We start from the raw sequence: 20584 nt of genomic DNA, 5'->3' as shown, positions 1-20584 counted from the left end.
CCATGCATTTTCTCCTATTTTCATAGCAAATGCTCTATGACTATAATGTGAATGTTTTTCCTACTTGTTCGTCTGTAAGAGCCACTGAATAAACAAGGAAAGACACATTTATTTCTTACACGTTGAGAAACAGAAACGAAGGGAAATTTTTCATGGTTTGCTTCTACACATACAGTCCTGACTTCCACATTTAGGTACATGTTGGAATGAAAAGAGAAAGTAGTTTTCATGAAAAATATGTGATGCACTGCTCAATGTTATTATTCTTACTGCATTCCCTCTTCCCTCCTTCCAGGCTGACTGTCCTGGGTTTGTCTATTCATAGTCCAAATGGCCCATTAGCACAAGGTGCAAACCACATTCTCACAGGGCTTCTAAGAAGAATACAAGGAACTCTTGCAGATCTGTTTCATGGATGCAGCCATCCCAGCCTGCCCTCACCACCAGCTCTACTCCAGTCACCACCCTGCCTGTCCCTGTGCCCACCCTGTGTCCGGGGGACAGCAGAAGCAGGGAGTCCAAAGCTTCAGAAAACCTCGGGGCTTTTTGACAGCAGTACTGAAGCACAGAACTGAAAGTATTTCACTCATCCTACCTTAACCTACTAATCGTTCCCTACTGCACGAAGCCTCAGAACAGAAACCTAATTGCTCAAATCCCTTCTTTCCAGTTTTACTTCCTCTCCACAGGCTGAAGGTCGCATGCTGTAATTTTAAGACCTACCTAACCGGCTCCATGAGATGATTGGCTTTGGATTCCCTGTGGCTACACACTCCAGTATGACAGTTTGATGAAGAGATGCTGTAATGTTTTGAGGACCAGCTATTATAGATGGCTTGTGAAAAGGCTTCAAGTCTGAGGCTTTGCAGAGATAAAAAAAAAGTGATAAAAAGTGAGTACAGACGAATAAAAACCTCAAATAAAACAGATTTTTTTAGGGATGTTGAGAGTTCCATTTACACCAAAGCTTTATTTCAGTAAGTGGGGAAACTTGCATTGAACAATATTTTAGCGAAAGATAAAAGCAAAATTATTTGGACAAATGGCTCACCTACAGCTTTTCAAAGCTCTTAAGTGTTTTTGCTGTACTGTAAGAAAAAGAAGATGGTGCCACTGGTGGTAAATACCTGGAATAACACTCAGCACTGCCTCGGTGCTCTTACGTCTGTTGGCTGCAGTTGTGGCAACACATCGGTAATTCCCAGCATCCTTCTGCTCAACACCATAGATCTGAAGCACTCCTGTAGGCAGAGCAGTTATCCTGCCACAGAAACGAAAAATAAGAAATGTAGACAAACATTCAGCCAGTGAACACAGTCATAGAATTAACTCCTTGATTTACAAACAGCCATTGCTACACTGACCCCAAACAGCAGGCTGGAGACTCAAAAACATTCCCAATACATGACTCACCTTCCTGCCTTTCTGAACTACAGGCAAAATTCCCCTCAGCACCACAATGAGAGCAGAGGAATTTACTTTCAACAAGCAGGTCTTTCTCACCCTCAGAATCAACCATCCCAGCCTTCTTTAGCCTGCTACTACATTCATACTGTTCAGGTTGGCTGATTTTTTACAGCAGTTTCTGATATATGGGCATAACTGGTGTACAGTTCCCAGAAACCCACCTGGGGTTTCAACTTTTAGTTTCTCCTTTTTTCTTCTTTTGCATGTGGGGTATCGTAGACATTTTCAAATGGAGTTACAGGTCAAAAAGCACAGGAGTCAATTCAATGAACACAAACTGGACATGGAAAAGAATCTAGCAGAGAGCAGACTGCATTCTTGAAGTTCATCAGTTCTTGAGAAGACCTGCTTGCATAGAATTTTCCTGGTATGCAGTGTTTTAACTCAGTTTTCTGTATATATAAATCTATATTGTCCCTCTAAAGAAAAACAAGTTCAGCATCAATTCTTCAGTGAAAGCCATCCCACTAGTTCAAGCCACTCCCAGAGCCAAAGTTCACCCATTCCATTCCCCACTGCAATGCCTGCTCCTGAGGATGACTTGCATACAAAATTCATCAATAGGAATTCAAAGATCAGTGATTGCTGTGCAGATAACAGTGGGTGACTCTGGTCTGCACACATAACACCTATTTAAAATTCATTAGCAACATACCTATGACCAGCTATTTCAAGAGTTGACATGGAAGCTTTTAATTGTAATGGCATTGCAAGTATTCAGATGTTCTTCTTGTAGCAGGATCAGAATGATAGCAAAGAATAAAATACATTCTAAAAAGTGTAACCCTACATACCTGTCCATGACTAAGGGTAAAGTTGTTCTGTTCACTTCCCATGTCACAGTGGCAGGAGGGTTTGCTGTTATTTTACAGGCGAATCGAGCTACTCCACCTTCTTGGACTTCAGCTGAAAGTGGCTGGACTTCAAATGCAGAAATGGCTAAAAACAAGAGAACATCAATATTAAGGGACTAAAGTGAGAAAAAATTCCAGGTTAAATTAAACTAGTTCATAGATCAACTTGTAAAAATACCCAGAAATACTTCACATTGCCCTTTTATTTCTGTATGCAAAGAAAAATGGATTTAACTGCTTTGTCAGCTTAGCTCAATAGCCTGTTTTCACTGGTTGAAGGTTTGCTTAAAAAAACTTTGCTTTAACCTAATTCAGTAAAAAAATGTTTCAATGAAAATAAATATGACACGCTCAAATAGCATTAAGCACACAAATTGACAGGCATGCAGCTGGAAACCATATCAATTATTAGACTAACAAAGTTCAAGTCAATTTAACTAGTTTGGGACAGCCTTAAAAAATTTGACTGCAATAGGCAATTTCCAAAACAACTTTTGGCTCCTGACTCACTTTTATAAAACAAAGCATTTGCAGAGTTGTAAATGTTCATGTGTGGTAAGAAAAAGAAATCGAAATTAAAAAAAATATCTCAAAATAAGTTTAAGCAGGTGAAAACACTTTTACCCCAACAGTCTGAGCAGTCACCAAGCTAACAACTGATGCACAGAGCATCAATGTCATTTTGAGCATCTGCAGCTTGAGGAGTTCACAATATTGAGCCAACTGAAGCAGCAGATCAATAGATACTCTGCAGCTAATAGCTAAGAAATTGATCAGTTGTTGGATTTCCTTGCTCAAAAACAAGGGAAAGTAATAAAAACCCTGCTAATTAATTGCTTATTTACTGCTACTTACAGAACAACTAACAGAACAATTCTTCATAAGCAACTCCTTTTGGATAACTCAACACACATAATTTCACACGTTTCTACCTCCTGTAACTGCAGAGGGAACAATCTCTGTAAACCTAATGGCACTTTTTTGTTGTTTTTTAAAAAATCAGATTCCAATTAAATTTCTACTCCTGTATAAATGATACAGAAGCATGGTTGCAATAGATAAACCAACAGTAGAAAGTAACCCGTCTCTTAATATTCAAGTTTTGTGTTTAAATAACTTCTCTATTTTACTTGCTTATTAATGGAAAAGGTTTTTCATCCTACTGACCCCAAGACATCCTCAAAAATGCCATGGGGGATACAGACAGCACTGATGCACACCAGGCATTCTACTAGCCCCATCATTTTAATGGTACAGCACAGCGCTGAGAGATGAACATTGGGGTGTGAAGGAAACATGAACTCACCTGGCTTCTTCCCCCGCTCCACGCACAAATTAACTCCTAGCACAGGCCTAACCACACAGCTGAAAGGTTCCTATTACACGCCTATTTCACTTTCCAGGTGTGAATAAATGCCCCTTTTTTTTTTTGCATTGCATTCCTGTAGCTGCATCAGCACTGCAGGAATGAGTGTTCTAATCACACCAGCAAAGTGCTGCAGCTTCATGAACAGACCTCCCAAAGACTGAGGATAACAAAAGCACAGACCCACCTTGTACAGCAAAACCACCTGAAAGCAGCTGGAGCCACATGCTGCAAACACTGCGGCCACTGTAAGTGAGGTCTGGCACTGGAACGTGGCTCAGCCCCCTGGACACAGGGAGCAGAGATGCCCCTGGTACCCCTTGTTCTGCTCCTTCACTTTTTAGCAGTACCAGGTTCAATCAAGAACACATAAAGACCCCCACAACATGCATAAAGATGTTACAACAGAACTCTCACATTTAAAGCCTGTTGGAGAGACACAAAAGCAGTTCTTAACATGTTTTCTTTTGATTGCAAAGGAATCATCAGAAGTAAAAGAGACTTATTTACAAAAGCTCACTTCACAAAATAGATTCAGTACAAGGCAAATGACCTACACATAGAGCAGGTTGTTCCCATATCTCTAAACTTTCTGGATTTGCTTTGTGATGGATTTGATGCCATCCAGCTCTCCTGTAGTGTTCCACCACAAAGTAGAGAGGTGAGGGAAGTGAAGAAGAAACTGGAATAAAAGGAATCCAAGCTTCACAAGAAGTGTTACTTCCTTCCCTTCTTCTTCATTCTAATTTCTCCCTACACAAATGTATGTTCAACTGGATTCAGAATAATATTTCCCTAGTGCCATTCTTAACAGATTTTCTTTCTTAAAAAATACAATGCTTTGCATTCTTCATTTATTCACTGAAAGTATGATGCAGCAAAGTAGACAAGTCTGCTCACATTTCAAAATAGAATCTCTAGGAATGTAATAAAGGCATAAATGATATGAACAATCCAAACCAATGCAATGTGAGTTTCAGAACCATTCTGTAGCACAGCTGCAGCACAGCCAGTGGCATGAAAAAGGATCATTGCAACAAGGCAGAAAGGTAATCATACAGGCTTACTGAAGCAAAGCTCCTTCACAGCTTTAAGTTTCATCTACATTGGAACTGTAAATTACCTAGAATTTTCTTATATTGGTACACTTACTTACAGAGACACAGTGAGACAAATGAAACACAATACAGGTTTTCATTTATGTATATAAAAATAATTATATTTACTTCCATGCACTCAGTACATTACAGCTGTAGAAGAAGTGACACTGTCCAGAACTACAAAACAAACTGAGGGCAATTAATTTCACAGACCACAAAATGCCATCACAATAGCAGGCAAGAACAGGCTCAGCTACACTGTATAGAAAGTCCAGTGCAAGTTGTTAATATAAGCTGATATGCAAAGAACATTTTTCCACCTGAGCAGGATGTATTTCCCCTGAAAATTCATCTTTAAAGACAGCAAAATTCACAACTATAAAGAACTACACAAAATCTTCAAAAAAAACTTATTAATGCTACTAAATGGAATTTTTAGAAAGAAAAAATCCCCGCTTACCTCTTATCTAAGTTCATACACTGTTTATCAGTTTAGCTCAATACTTGCTCCCTCTGTGTCTTTCTTTACATACACCTCTGGTTTCTTCTTAATTCTGACTTTATTTGTTCCAGTAAAATCTGTTTTTACAAGTCTATTGCTGTCTCATGAAATCTGACCTCTTTGTAACAGGCTTGTTTTCCTGGCAAGCACTGATTCCAACTCAGAACCCCAAGAATAAGTCATTAAAGCCGTGCTGTTAAGAGGCCAGAGCTCTATAAAATGGATAAGAAACAAAGTCTCAAGAGACATACCCTGCTCCCAAAAACAACCCTGCAACGCAATAAATGTAAGTGCCTTTTTATTTGAGTTTCCCCCTCTCCTCTCCAGTCTATTTAATCATTTTGTTCCCAGATTTATAGCCAAAAGAAAATGATTAATGCTACTCTGAGAAGCTGATGCTCTCACCCTTTTTAACTTGCAAGATACCAAACGCTGCTTAAAGAAGCAGAAGACAATAACTAGAAACTGCATTTACTTGCATAAATTACTGAAATTTATGTGATAGGTTTTTGTACAGTTACTTCTGAGAATGAAGATCTTTACTGGGCAGAACTGTGTGATTTATGCCACCAATGTTATCTATGCAGAGAGAAATCAGACCTCAGTTCAGGTATGAGTTCCTTCATTTACCATCGAGGCAAATATCCACAGGTTCAAAACCCAAAAGATGCATTCTGTGACACGCTGATGAAGTATTAGAGAACTGCTGCTGATGCACATGGATTGAATACATTAAGGTATGAAGAAGTCAAACTTAAGAAGCTCATGCTTCACACCTTTTGTTTGTTTGTATGCAGCAGCAGTCCTTCACTGACTTTAATTATGAAAAGAAAAAGACCAAAGCAAATCAAGCAATCAAGCAAAAAAGAACAACACACACCCACTTCATTCCCTCCTGAAATGAAGTCCTGAAGTTTGCTGCAACACAAATCCAGTGACCTGTTCCCTTACACACTGCACTTCCTGCTTACACACTTCATGCCATTATGAATTCATTTTCTGAATGAATTTTCCTAAGAGGCAAAAGAAATTCCAACAACCTACATGTTGATTACTGTTTTACAGCTGACCCTAGCCCAAGACTGGACTACAACTGTGAAATAAAAAACCTGTAAGAATGAAAGATAAACCCAGAACTGAAACAGTAGCACAGTTCTCAACCAACACCAAATACTGAGAAACTGCAGCACACAATGATGATGCTTTAGTCTTTCTCAAGAGATAATGGTCACTCAGACAGATGAATTCCTCAGGTGGAAAGAACAAAAGTGCATAATGCCATTTGTACAAGGCATCTGTTAATGCTATTGAGAATTTCACAACAGCCCTAACTCTTCAAGTGAAGCCAAGAATCTTCCCATTTTTTTAAACTCTGGTGAAGAGATTTCATTTGAGAAAAATAAACTTGTATGTTAAAGATAAGCTATGGCTTTTTCCAAGGAATACATTTCAGGGAAGCACATGACAACTCTTGTCTTGATCTAGTTTTTGTGACGCACTCTCTCTGAAACAGGGTTGAAAAATCCAAGAAATATACATGTGTATTATATTTTAACACCAAAGCCAATTTGCACATATTTTCTTGGAGTTTTTGCAGTTTCTCTGTTCTTGTAGGAATGAGGCTTTAAAGAGATTATGAAAGGCATTCTGCCATGTCTCTTGGCTACATAGACACACATTTCCAATGATTTGCTGCTCAAATGACACACTTTGGTCTGGATCTGGATCTGGAATAAACTTTATATGAGTATACACTGACAGATCCAGACACTTGGCAAGACTGCAGACACACAGCCCTTCTCCTCGTTTCTGAACAAGCATGTGGAATACACAGAGCTGGGGCTGTCATCAAGGGATACAATGGGTGAATCTTCCCTGAGGCTCCCAAGAGAACCAGTAAAAAAATAAGTTTTTTGAGTCCAAGTTCTGCTTATTACATACAGTTCAGAGGTGAATGTCACACAAATTCAGCAATATGGGTAAATATTTTCATAACTGTAAGTGAAAAGGGATTACTGTAAAAGGGCATCCTGTATGCTCTACCAAAAGCAGAGTGGTTTCTTATACTGACCCTTAGAAATTTAATCAAGTGTTGTTTGACCTAGAATTACTATATTTAAAATGTGAGGCATAAAAGTAACAGATTTCAGGAGAAAAAGAACCTGACCTGTAAGGAAAATTCAAAAGTGCTGGGATCTGATTAGCTCTGGGAAAGGAATCTCAAGAGAGGAGAGATAGTCTTACTGATTAATGAGAGTCATTGCTCCCTGTTTTCCCTAATACTTCTTTGTATATTTGGAAGACCAGAAAAAGCAAGAAGAGGTTTTAGCTCCAGCATGGGAAGTTCAGGTGAGGTTGCTGAATGGAAATGTATTGGCAGGGAGCAGGCAAACAAGGGAGGCAACTGCATCTGCAAAGACTTTATCTCACTCATTGTCTGCACATCTCCCTCCTCTAATGGCCATTATTTAAGGCAAACAACTGAGCTGAGATGGAACTGAGCTCCATCTGTAAGAGGAAGTGATACCATCCAGAACACATTTGGCCCTTTCAGGCACAAAGGAAAAGTGTCAGTTCATTCTGACTGTTATAAAACACTGTAATTCAAACAGCATCCTGGTAATGGCATTCTTATAAATTATTGGTGATTTAACCCTTCTGATAAAATTTGAAGTGTGGCTTTTTCACTAAAGTTACTGTTATTTTTCATTTCTGCCAATTGGTTGGAAAAATAAGCTTAACTAAAATACACTTTTTCTATAACCTTCCATTTTAAAGAGATATTCTGAAATTGCATGGTTTTGTAATACTATTGACTAAAACTTTGGTTTAATATACTTAGTTTTAATTAATAACCAAACCATGCTGAAAGCCTAATACTTAAACTTAATTGGAACAAAATTAGTTGCTTTTAAAAAAAAAATCAGAGGCAGCACTAAATAAATAAATAATCAGATAAATCATACTGGCTGCTGACATCACTGCCCACATGTTAAAAACTCAATGAAAATTCTGAAGAATGCTATATGAGGTGCTTAACTTATTACATGAGAATTTTCAAACTGTATTTGTATTTCTCTGTATTAATAATCCCTGGCAGTAAATGCTATCACATATTGCTATGTTAATGAGTTGTGCTAGCCTAAGAAAAAGCAACTGATAGCAATTAAACGACAACTGTTCTGTCCTTCTCCCCAAAATCTAAAACCAGGGAGGGGACCATGGTGCTCATGAGCCTTTTCTCAGATATAACTTAAGGCTCTCAGGGTGGTTGTTCTCACTTGCATGCTGAGAAACACCTGTAGGAGGGAAAAAGGGGAGGAGAACAATGACCCATCCTGTTCCAACCCCTGTAGCTGCAGGAGAGGAGAGCAGAATGCTGCACGTTATCCTTATCTAATGCACAGGGAAGTCCTGATTACAGGTGGAATCTCCAACACCAGGACCCACCGATTTTAATGTCCTTGAAGTAACCCAGGTCCCACCACACCTTCAGTGCCTTTCCAACTCCAACTGCCTTTCTTTACACTTCAAACAAGCTTTTCCAGACAATTTCACTTCCAAAGGTAGCATACATTTTAAAGGATTAATGAACCAGTTCACCAGTTTTTAAATCCATACATGCGTGTGTGTGTGTAGCATAACTGCAATAGTTAGAAAAACCAGAGTCTTGAAGCTCTCACTTCACCTCACTGATACCTTGGGAAAAGCTTTGCTAGAATGGCACCTTGTACCCTCTAATCCTGAATTAAACTAAATCCTTTTAATGTACAACAAGGAGATTGCTGCTATTAATCCCTGGATTTTCATGAGGTACTAACACTAAACGGTTAGACATGACTTTAAAATCAGTATGCACTCAAATTGCCTGGAAATGTGGCTAAAGTGGGTTCATTTTACCTTTCCGGGTTGCTTCCCAACTTCCTATTTTAGCTTTAATTCCTGCCTTTCCTTTGTTCTTTGAAGCTGCTTACTACAAACTCAGAAAGAAGGCAGGACAGACAGACCCAAGACAATATGACAGAAACACATTGGTTTGCCATGACTATGACACATAATTTCTCAATATGAAAAACAAAATAACTTTCCTGGGAAATCCAGAGGTTACACAGAAAAAGTGTGGAAGGAAATGATGATATTATGCAACAGAAGAGAAATACTTGAAGGAAGCAAGAAAAATAAGAGAGAGACCAAATCAAAAAGCAGCCTTGAATTACTGATATCAAATCTGAGGAAGAAAATCCTTCCCTTTAGTATGAAAACTGTAGCAGCAGTTTTAAGGATGATGGTTCAGAATTGCATTGAAAAAGGAGTCCAGACTCAAACTATTACCTCACAATTAAATAACAGGGAGGTTAAATGAAATGAGACTGAAACTGCCACATTGATTTGACACTATCAATAATTTATATGGGAAACCTAATGATCTCTCTATCTCACAACTGTTTTAACCATTTGCCATTTAGAATCTCCTAGCAGGCATTTTAACATTTTAGAGAAGTTGGACCAGAATTACTGCTTGTACAGAACACAATGATATTCTACAGCAATCATTCTGATGCTTTGGAAAATCCTGCAGAGTGGGAAATTACAGAAGTGCATTTTTATGAGCTGCTAGCTTAGCACTACAACTTGGATTCCTGTAAACACAAACCTAAGCAATAATAATAATACTTTTAAAAAAATTTAAAAAGTCCAAATATTGAAAGAAGCTAACAAGATTAGAAACACCATTTCTACAGCATGAAAGACACAAGCACAGAATATGAGCCACGTTTGGTCACGAAAATTGACATTCTGAAAATTGACATTCCCTTTAGACAAAACTGATCCTTCACACCATGTGCTCCTCACGTTTCAGTTCACAGAACAGTACTGCTGTATCTAAGACGCAAATTTTTCTGAAGCATTAACCTGCAAAACCCTTTCAAAATCACATTCTGAGTTTTGGAGGGACCAGAAAATGCTCTGCACATAGGGGTAATTAAGGAAAGCTTTCACTGATAAATACCAAGAAGATCCCAGATGAGGTGATGAGTGAGGATTTGAGGCATCTGTCCTTTCTGCTACTCTCCACTCATTACTTCTGCTCTGGACAAATCTCCAAAGCCCTGACTGCTCAGCTAAAAGCTGAACTCCTTTGCACAGCTTACTGCATTTTGCCTCCAACATAGTGCCAGACAATTTGGGAAACTGCTCTGCTGAAACTTATGGTCACCTTGCAAAGACAATTACTCCAAGCCAATCACATACTTACTTCCACACTAAACTGAGCAGTGAGAGAGAAATGCAACAAAGAAAGTATGGAAAAGGTAAGAAACAAAGGTTTGTTCTCATTTTTCCATTCCTCCCTCATATTCTTGCCTGCTTGCACAGGTATCTAAGAAGTGCAATGACTAGAGTCAGTGAATTCCAAACTAAGATGCAGATCACCAGGAATTACTCTCCAATCTCTGACAAGGGTGGAAAGAAATCATTTGCCTCCTATACAAAACCCTACTTATATAAAATACAAAGCAAAACTGCTTCTTTGTGCATTAAAGCCTTCGTACAGCAATGTTCACTGTCTCTGCTTAAAAGGCAAAAATTTTAAAATTGTCTATTCACAAACTACCCACTACTCTTCTGGTACTGAAGAATGCTATAATCTAAAGGCAATGAAATGGAGAAGCAAAGAGGTCAACAGCCTGAGCACCCTCGAACAAAAGTTCCCTTGGAGATGTCAGCTGCAATCTCATTTGTTTCCTCACACACTTTCAGGTCCCCCTGCTCCTTTCTTTAAAGCTCCTAATTCAGTGGCTGACAAATGATCATTTTAAAAATCCCTGTACAGGAATAACCAAGTCTGAATTTGTCACTGAAGATCATTCAGCTCTCCATCGTTTGGGCTGGGACTAGATTCTATAAAAGTGCTTATGGCCACACACAGGCAGTTTGCACCACCAGCTTCTCAAAGTTGGGACCAGTCTGAAGTTTCATATGAAGTATTTTCTCTTCCTGAAATCCTGGAAGTCAACTGGGCTATTCTGGGCCAGGTTTTTAGGGAAATGTAGTCATTTATCCTTTCTTTGCTCCACTATATCCTTATTCCTTCATTCTTACAGTATTCTCAGAAAGTGGGAAAATATATTGTCTTCTCCACTGTCCCAGTTTCATGATATCCACATACAGAACAGAAGTTTTGTGAGCAAGTTTCTGGTCAATTCCAGTGCAGAAAGTCAAGAGGTCTCAAGTGGATGCATCTTGAAGACAGTTCACAGGAAAGAAGGAAAACCTTGACAAGTTAAGAAGAAATACCTCAATGCATCACAATACATCAGGAATCTCTCTGATACTGATCAATTTTTTCAAGGCTAAAAGCAGTAATTTCTTCTCAGGATATATTGTACTTTAAGAAAGATACTCTTTTCTGTTGCTAAACAGACAGCACTAAAATTTGGAAAGTGTTAACCTTAGCAACAGAAAGAGTTCATAATCAGCATGTCCACTCAGTATGTTATGGGAAAAAAAAATCTTAAAACAGTTGAAGAAAACTGGCTCCTCAGAAGTGGATAATCACTCATCAAGAAGATCTCTTCAATGCAAAAACACACATGCAGGAACAGAAAGGCACAATTTGACAAGGCGACTATTAGAATGTATTGTTCCCTGCTCACTTCTTCAAACCACTGGAACAGCCACAGAGCTTGTTATCCATGCCATATTAACATAATTGTGACAATAAATGGGACCCTGGGCAGCAGCAATGTGCCAGAGAAAATAACAGGAGGCTCCTCACTGACACACTTATTTTACAGTTTGTTCTCCTGCCCATCAGCTGCTCTTAGAGCCACACTGAGATGAGAATCCAATATTGCAATGCAAGGGCATGCATCAGAATTCTCAACCTGTGAGGGAAGAAAGTACAGGGTAATACACCCAGGTCTTGCTGTTTTACCTTGGTAGAAGCAGCTACCAATATTGCAAAAATGTCACCATTTTTGCAGCTATGTGCAAGTACTCACATGAGGACACATATTGCCTTACTACACCTGAATCACTTAATAGGAGGCAAAAAATGTACCACTACCACCCCTCCCAACAAAAGCAGACAAACATATCACCTCAGGAGTTATCACTAGCACTGTTTTAAAGGAATTAAAAGCTTGAGGCTTTGAAAAATGTGGCTCTATATATTCAACAGTTTATTGATGGTGTGACTGCCATTCCTTACCAAACCATGTAAACAAGCATGAGAGATTTGATCTTTTCACTTCTGAAGGCATCCCAGCTGGGGTTTTCCCTTCTCAGTCTATCTATCATCCAGGCAACAGTGTGTGGCCCCAGAAGGCACAATAAATGCTAATGCACTTATCAAGGAATCCCCTTCTGCTCTTCTGCAGACAAGAAGCATAGGAAATAGGAGAGAAAAGGCACACAGTAAGCCACATTAACCAGCTTCAAAGCTGCTCTACTTGTGTGGCTGCATGCATTCAGGAGAAAGAACACACCACTTTCTCCCTGCAAGGACTGATTTCCTTCAGCAGTTTGCCCAGTGATTGCCTTCTAGTATCTATACTTAATCCCACAGATGCCTTTCTTTGGAGTTGCTGCCATTCTGTGAAGAATTAGTTCTGCTTAATAGCCCAACTGTTGCATGGGGAACATCCAGCAGTTTTGCACTTTACAACACGAAGACAAGGATCAGAACACAAGCAGGATTTTGCAACAAAAGACATGTCCCTTCACAACTAACCTAATCTGGCATCCAAAAAGAAAAACCAAAAAAACCCCACAAGACCAAACAAAACCAAAATAAACCCACACAAGTCAAAATAGAACATGAAAGATTGACTGCTATGATTCTAACGTTCCTCAAATAACAAGAAAAATTTAATAAACACTCAGTGCAACACACAAAAGACAATTTCAGCACTTTGCAACAAAAATCTGCAGCACTGGAAGCATAAATCTGCCCCATTCTGACCAATGAATTTCACTGCAGATGCCAGCAGAAGGGTAAGACCTCCATTTATTGGTCTTGTATCACTATAAATAAATAAATGCTACTCCTGGCATAAAATAAAACTAGACCCTAAGCAGAATGCAAAACCCACTCTTCACCTCACCCTGCCTAGCTCATCAATCAGAGGAAGCACCAGAGAGCACATCCCAGGCCAGGAGAGGGGCCCCACACATTCCTGTGCTGCACCACCCACCCTGCGCCTCCGCTCACATCTGGGGGAAGGCAGAGGAAGGGGTTCCATTTCATACAGTGGCAAACTGACACCATCCCCATATGAATGAGTGTAAGTTGATATGGTGGTGCTGTTAAGTCTCCAGACTGTCAGAAATGCTATTCCTGAGAGATAGGAGCACTCTCCATTTTTTGCTTACAGCGTTTCGGAATCAGCATCCCAGGATGAAAGACCATTTCAATGCAAAACGCTGAGCAGGGGTGTTGGGAATTCAAGCCCTTCAGCCCCCTCTCCAAATGTCAACATTTCCTCATTCCCACGGGGAAGGAAAGAAGAAATGCCTCTACTCTCAAGGGCCAAATGCCTGCAGCTCATTTCCCTGTCACCAAATGCCCCACTACTGCATTACACAGCCCAGAGATCTCACCCAAGAACAATCTTTCAGGGTAGTAACTAACAGTTAAAATCTGAACGTCCTAAACTTTGAGAGCAGCAGGGAGAAAATCAAAAACAAATGTCACACACAAAAAAAAACAAAAACAAAACAAGCAACAAAAGACACTGTCAGTACTACCTATTTATTGAAGCTACTTAAATCTTCAAATTAAATGTTTACCTGAAAAATTCTAGAGGTACAGGAGGGGGAAGTGTTTACAACTCTTGCAATTTTCACATTAATCAAATGTGAAAAATCAGAAGTGCAGCTTGCAGAAAAAATTATTTTGCCTTCAATGTCTTTAGAGGAAATCACCTTGCTATGGGTATTGACTGCTTGGGGGGGACACAATTGTTGGACTCTCGGATTTCCAGTTTGCTCAGTCATAGCACAACCAAACAGCCATGTTCTGCTAAGTAGGTAATACATCTAGTTATTAGATTACTTATATTTTCCAAGACAAAAATGACAACCCATTTTTCCTTTCCATGATTTTGAAAAGCACATTGTTTGTCTCTAACTCAAGGCCATGAACCAAAGCCACCAGGGAAGCACTGAGGGAAGTGTTATCAGGCGCCCAGAGAAGCTGGTGTCCCCACCTCAGACATCCTACTCCAGCCTGGAACAAGCAGTCCCAAGCAAGGGGACTGCTCCCTGGGAAAAGCAGGAGAGGAACAGCACGAGGCCTCCATGAAAGGAGGCCACCTATTCAACAGGTGTTTTACTTATCCCAGGTTTCTGACACATATGTAGAGGTGTGTAACAGAGAAGCGTTAGCAAGGTTAGATTATCTCTGACTTCCATCTTCCCCGTGCTCTTAAGGTAGTTAAGCCATTCGTTTACCTTGACAAATACAAAATTCTCCCTTTTCCCCCAAAAAAAGATGGAGAGAAAAAGATAGATCAAGCTTCACTGTGTTTTCTTCTAAATTATGCACTTGTTCTTCCATCAGTAGAAGTACCTTGGCCTGGAGCCAATCAGAAATCCCCCATAATACGTTCAATAAGCCAAATCAAAACAATACATAGCTTATGAGAGTGGGGAAAAGAAACTTGAAGGTCGTATTTCATCTGCTGCAGCTCATGGTGCTCATTCAAAGGGAGGCAGAAGGTTAACTGGCAGGATCTGCTCGCTAATGCCTGTTATTTCCAGTGGAAGGAGCCAAGCAACGACACACTTTGCTCAGTACTTCAAGAGGAGCAGCAAGGAAATCCTAATGCTAAGGAAACACAACCCAGCTGGAGGGCAGATGGAAAGAGGAGCTGGGAACACACCAAAGCTGAAACACACCTCCCTAGCACAACTCAAAGTTGTTTTTTTGGACACATTAGTTGTAGAACTGAAAACACGATTCAAGTTTCATAATGCATGGAAACATCTTCCTATTTTTACAAAAAAGGGCAGCCTAAACTAGCAGAAGGAAACAGCTCCCCTGAGCATTCAGAAAATGCTAAGTTTTTACAACAAACTATTATTTCAGGTGGAAACAGACACTAAATAAAAAATACAAGGTTCTACCCTCAGCTTTACCATCATTTGTGTTGTTCTAGAGGAAAGTAATTTATTTGTTTGAGCCTGAATTTATTCTCACTTTTCTCTTCATCCAAAACAGAGATAACACATTAATCTTTTACTTACTCGATGCTTTCCTGGATTGCTCAAAACCATATATGAGAGGTAGTGAGGAACATTAATACTCACATAATACACACATTAAATCTAAGTGTGAGATTAATAGTAATTAATACTCAACTCTGTCATATCAACCAACCACAAAAATCTACAGATTTTTTTGGCAGAAACACAGTGGGGTGGACAATCACAGAAAGGACAGGGGGAAACAACAAAAAACAAACAAAACAAAACAACCCTATTGCTCTGATGGAATTGAAATTATCTGTCCCTCTACATGAGCTCAACACTATACTGATAAACAAAATCTCTCTTTGATTGAAGGCCGAATTAAAACGGAGCAATGCAGGAACTCTTCTGACCCAAAAGTAATCCACTCAATCATATAATGCATCCCCTTCCTTTAAGTAAAATGAATAGCCCTCCATAGAACCTTTTTCTTCCTTGACAAGTCCTTGACAGAAGAATGTGAATCTGGACAGTTAAATGAATCAATCACCAGCTGCTAGTCTAGGGCCAAGATGGTGAGCCGAGGGGCCTGCCAGAGTTCACTGACCACTGGGCAAAGCAGGACAAAGGCTCTGCCTCTATGAATAGTCTACTCCTGGGATCCAAAGGTCACTTAGCTGCCTTGGAAACGGTCCCCTTTGGTTATTTAAAGTTCTCAGGCTATTCTGCCACAGATATTATTGTTTCAGGTGGTCACCATCTTTCTCCATCACAAGTTTGTGAAAGGCCAGGCAACCATTATTTAGATAAACGGAAGACAATGGTGAACGCAGCAGCAACTAAATAGTGAGGAAAGGAACAATTAAAATAAATAAAAATAATGCTTTAAACTTCCCCATAACTCCAGCTTCTGAACAGGCCTGTGAAAAACATCCTCAGAGAAAAAAGGTGCCAGCACCCAAAGGTACAGATCCCAAAGAGGACCTAGATGTACATGTTGCATCAAAGGCAAGAGGTCTTGAATACTGCCTTTGAGATTCTTTACATAAATGTATCAGGAAAAGCAACAAAACGAGGAAAAAAAACAAAGAACAAACAAACAAGTACTGGAGCTTTTCTCTTGTCATGACTGCAGGGCTGTATTTCCAAAAAACTGCCCTATGGCTCTACATAAGACCTGTAGTCTAGCAAGCAGGTGGTAGTCTATGCTATGTGGGGGAGTAAATATTTGAGAGAAGGGACAGAGCAGATGAAAGAGGAGGTGAAACCCACAGGGGCAAACTCCTCCACAGCACTGGAGCCCACAGTCCTTCCTGGCACCTCAAAAAAAGCTCTTCTCCTCTGCACCAGCAATACACCTGATTTCATCTCAGTCAGATGACAGAAAGTAAATTTTGTACTGACAAACACCAGAGAGTGCATAAATGAGTATACATATGTATATATATAAAAATATTAACTGAGGACTAGTATTGTTAAGTTAAAGTTATTGCTGAATACATGCTCAGATAACAGCCCACGTTTTGGTTGAATCAAAAAGTTCTGACAAACTTACTCGTTTAAAAAGTTGTCACAAGACACTCTGTTACAAACCTTTTTTCATTGCATCCTGCCCATATAAAGCTCTAGTACTTTCAAGCATATTTATTTCATTTTTTTATTGCATACATCATTAGCTACATGAAGCTAATCCCTAAACTTTCCCACTCAGACATTCAATATATCTCTTACATGTGTGTATATATACACATGATGAAAATTTCCCAAATGCTCAGAAATTGGGAAACTGAAGAAAATACTCTGTTTATGTAACTGATTTGCTCTGTTTATATACATGCTTTAGGAAACAATACAAGTGCACAATCACACTTCCCCCACTATTCACAGCACCAAATGAATGGTGCTCACATACTGAGCATCTATTCAATATTTTGTTTTCTCCTCGCTGTTCAGTGTGTGGCCTCATTCCTTGTTTATTACACGTGTTAAACACTGCCCTCAACAGAGTTACCAGCTTCCTTCTGGCCTTCCTGCAGGGCTCTGCACTACAGTTCTTCACAAATGTCACTGCACCCACTTTCACAACACCTCGAGATTATGTTCTATTATTATTTCAATTCTACTGTTGGGTATGGACAAACATTTGGATGGGGGACTGAAATATTCACTAAATTTAGACATGCAAGACACAACACTGATCCATCACAGTGCTCCGTGTGTTGCATTCATGGACAGCTCCCCCAGCTTGCTGCAGCTCCAACTGACCAGAGCTCAGAAACTCGTATCACACATTGAGGCCATAAGAAATATGCAATCAAATATTTCCCATGAAAAACTGGGACTAGTGGACTCGTGTCACATATTGCAGAAGCTTCTGGCTGGAGCAGAAATGCATTTCTAACACTCTAATGATCCCCAGACTAGTGATGCTCAGGTATCACTAGGAGATTATTCTTTGTCTTTCTGACTTCCCAAGGGAAGTCCAGGCCTCCTGGGTCCTGCAAGATCAGCTGCTCTGATGGGCACACTCTCTTGGTCTGCCTTTGCCAGATCCCTCTTCCACTCCGGACTTGTACCCACGGCAATCTGCCAAGCCCAGGTCCCCTCTCTCCTCCTCAGCACTCGCCTCTTCCCACCAATCCCCTTCCTGACCTCTAGACACATGAGACCACTCACACCTCCACCTCACCCCCTTCCCCTGCCAAACTTCCTCTCCAGGTAATTAGAGCATTGTTTCCAGCCTTCCATGCCAGCTGGTTTCTCCAGGCAGTGTTAGATCACACTTCAGCTCCTCATTAATGCAGAACAGGAAAAAAAAGCAGGTCTGCATCTGTCCAGCACTGCTTAGAGGGAAAGCCCAGCTCGGTGTTCACAACCCACAGGCTCAGCACAAACGTCACCTCTTGTCTTCAGCTAATCAAGCTGAGTAAAGATGTGTGAACATACGCCAAAATAAAAAAAAGTTCGAGATTTTTCCTAAGAACTTTCAGGACAACCAATTCTAGTCATAGCAACAACAAAAACAACTTCCAGATGCAAAGACCCCAACAAGTTCCATGTCTCCATTCCCTAAGTAGACATTTCCATGCTGTCCTAGTTAAAAAAAAAAAATACAGAGAAAAGTTTCATCTTCAATTTGCTCTAGGGAACAGGATAAACAGTCCTCATGAAATATACTGTACTAGAAAAATTAAAAACCAGAAATGAATACTGACATGACAAATTTCTATTGAAAAAGTTAACATGTCAGAAAATGAACAACTACAGTTCTACAATATAAATACTTGGTAAATTTAAGATCAGGGTGCCAATAGCCCACTTAGAACAAGACCATTTGTACACATACACACACAAATATTAGAGCAGAAGAAAAGTCTACCACTGATATTTATTTTTAAGAAACATGATTAAAAGCATCAAAAGGTTTCATCTCGATTATGCAAAAATAAAGTCTGGCAAATTATTCTTTCTTAGGGCAGACAGTGGGGTTACTTTTTATGCCTTCTTAGAAAACCATGGGGTATTTTTCCCATTGATAGAACTCTAGGCTGTGCTGTTCCTTCAGAAACATCCTTGCTAAGAGGACCACAGCCAGACCACATTAACAATTCTAACTTATATTGCCTTATCTGGCACAAATATTTCAATTATTTTACATCAACACCTTGTGAGACTACCTTCACACTGCTATTTCTTGAGATGGTCAGAGCTCATCTACAAGTCAGTAGCTGCCAAAAAGAGAAGACAAGCTCTTCCCAGACAGACCCAAAGCCTCGCTCACTACTCCTGCCTACTCACCTCTAACAAACTAGTGCACTGATTAAACTTAACTTTGTGTTTCACTGCAGTTTCTTTTTTTTAATAACTTCATGTTTGCATCATGAGTGGACTTTCATACCTAGTACACACAAAAACCCCCACAGGCTACTTACTACTAATGAAGGCCATTAAAGAAAATATCAGCATTATAAGCATTCATCTAAACACAAAGCACAGATTTTGAACGTGCTTCATTCTCTCAGTAGTATCTACTTCCAGGATCTCCTCTGGTGCACAAAGTACACACAACTCTAAAGGGAAAGAAATACTGTTTCTAAACTATAGCTAATAAAATCCTTCATGAAAAATATTTATTCTGTTCTAAAAAGGAACTATTTTCACTAAAATCTCTGACCATAAAGGAGCCTAATCTACTACCATGTGCTCCATAATGATACCTATTTGAAGATTAGATATGTTGCCTTTCATGTATAGTTTCCTGCAGCTATTTTATGATAGCTAATATAGTTCCTTCAGTATGTACAGTTTTTTTTATTATTATTGTGTATTTATCTTAAATAAATCCATGCAAAACCAGTAATTATATTGAGGGGGGAAGGGACGATAAAGCCCTGTTTAGATTTCAGGGATTCACCATCTGAAAGCTTTTATTCTTCCACAGTGAAGGAAAGTTATGACCTTTGACATGTGGCCATGGTGCCAAAGAAACTGCTCATAAATGTGTGTCAGTAAAGAAGCAGAAATCAATAAATTCATTTAATCCAGTGAACTATTATGTAGTGAGACACAATATATTTTCAAGAGCCAACTGCTCTACTCTTTCGCTCAAAAGACAAAAATTTTATGTAATGGATTTTTTGCATATTCAATTTTTTGATGGTGTCTTAGACCCTTTAATAAATATTTTGGTCAGTTACAGCACAATTTGTGAGTCCACTCATTTCTGTTCGAAAGATCCCTGATACAGCTGGATTCAGGTAGCACAACAGGAGCACTAGAAGGGGGGCAGATATCCTATTAACTACCTCCACCACTGCCAGACACAGCTATCCCACAGGAATCACACACTGGCAGGTGCTAAAAGTGGGCATTTTTTTCCATACTGGGTGCTCAGGAGCAGAAAAAAAAAATGAAATATTGTTCATCATTCCAAACAAAGGAATTTCAAAAGACCACATAAAGCAGGATTATAAAGGCTTTCAGCAATGCACTTGGTCACCTACCAAACACTGTTAAGAATCAGCAGTAAAGCAACACTGGGTAAAGATTATGACCATTAAAAACAAGTTCTAACTGCCACGTGCTGGGAATGGCACAAAGC

The 20584-nt window shown here is 39.5% G+C and overlaps 1 protein-coding gene across 1 annotated transcript in view; it reads right to left on the bottom strand.

Moving 5' to 3' along the window:
• Positions 1–20584, bottom strand: part of PRTG (protogenin) — a 76940-nt gene that overhangs the window by 45165 nt on the left and 11191 nt on the right. Inside the window, exons 3-5 of the mRNA XM_039723265.1 lie at positions 2262–2406; positions 1128–1261; positions 724–861 (exon numbers count right to left, since the gene is read on the bottom strand). Of these exons, the coding sequence (XP_039579199.1) occupies positions 724–861; positions 1128–1261; positions 2262–2406 (417 nt within the window). The remainder of the gene's footprint in view (positions 1–723; positions 862–1127; positions 1262–2261; positions 2407–20584) is intronic.

Source organism: Passer montanus, unplaced genomic scaffold, assembly GCF_014805655.1.
Source record: "Passer montanus isolate IOZ18808 unplaced genomic scaffold, ASM1480565v1 scaffold5, whole genome shotgun sequence".
Classification (NCBI taxonomy): Eukaryota; Metazoa; Chordata; class Aves; order Passeriformes; family Passeridae; genus Passer; species Passer montanus.
Note: the sequence above shows the minus strand (reverse complement) of the source record. Positions and strands in the feature narration are given on the sequence as shown.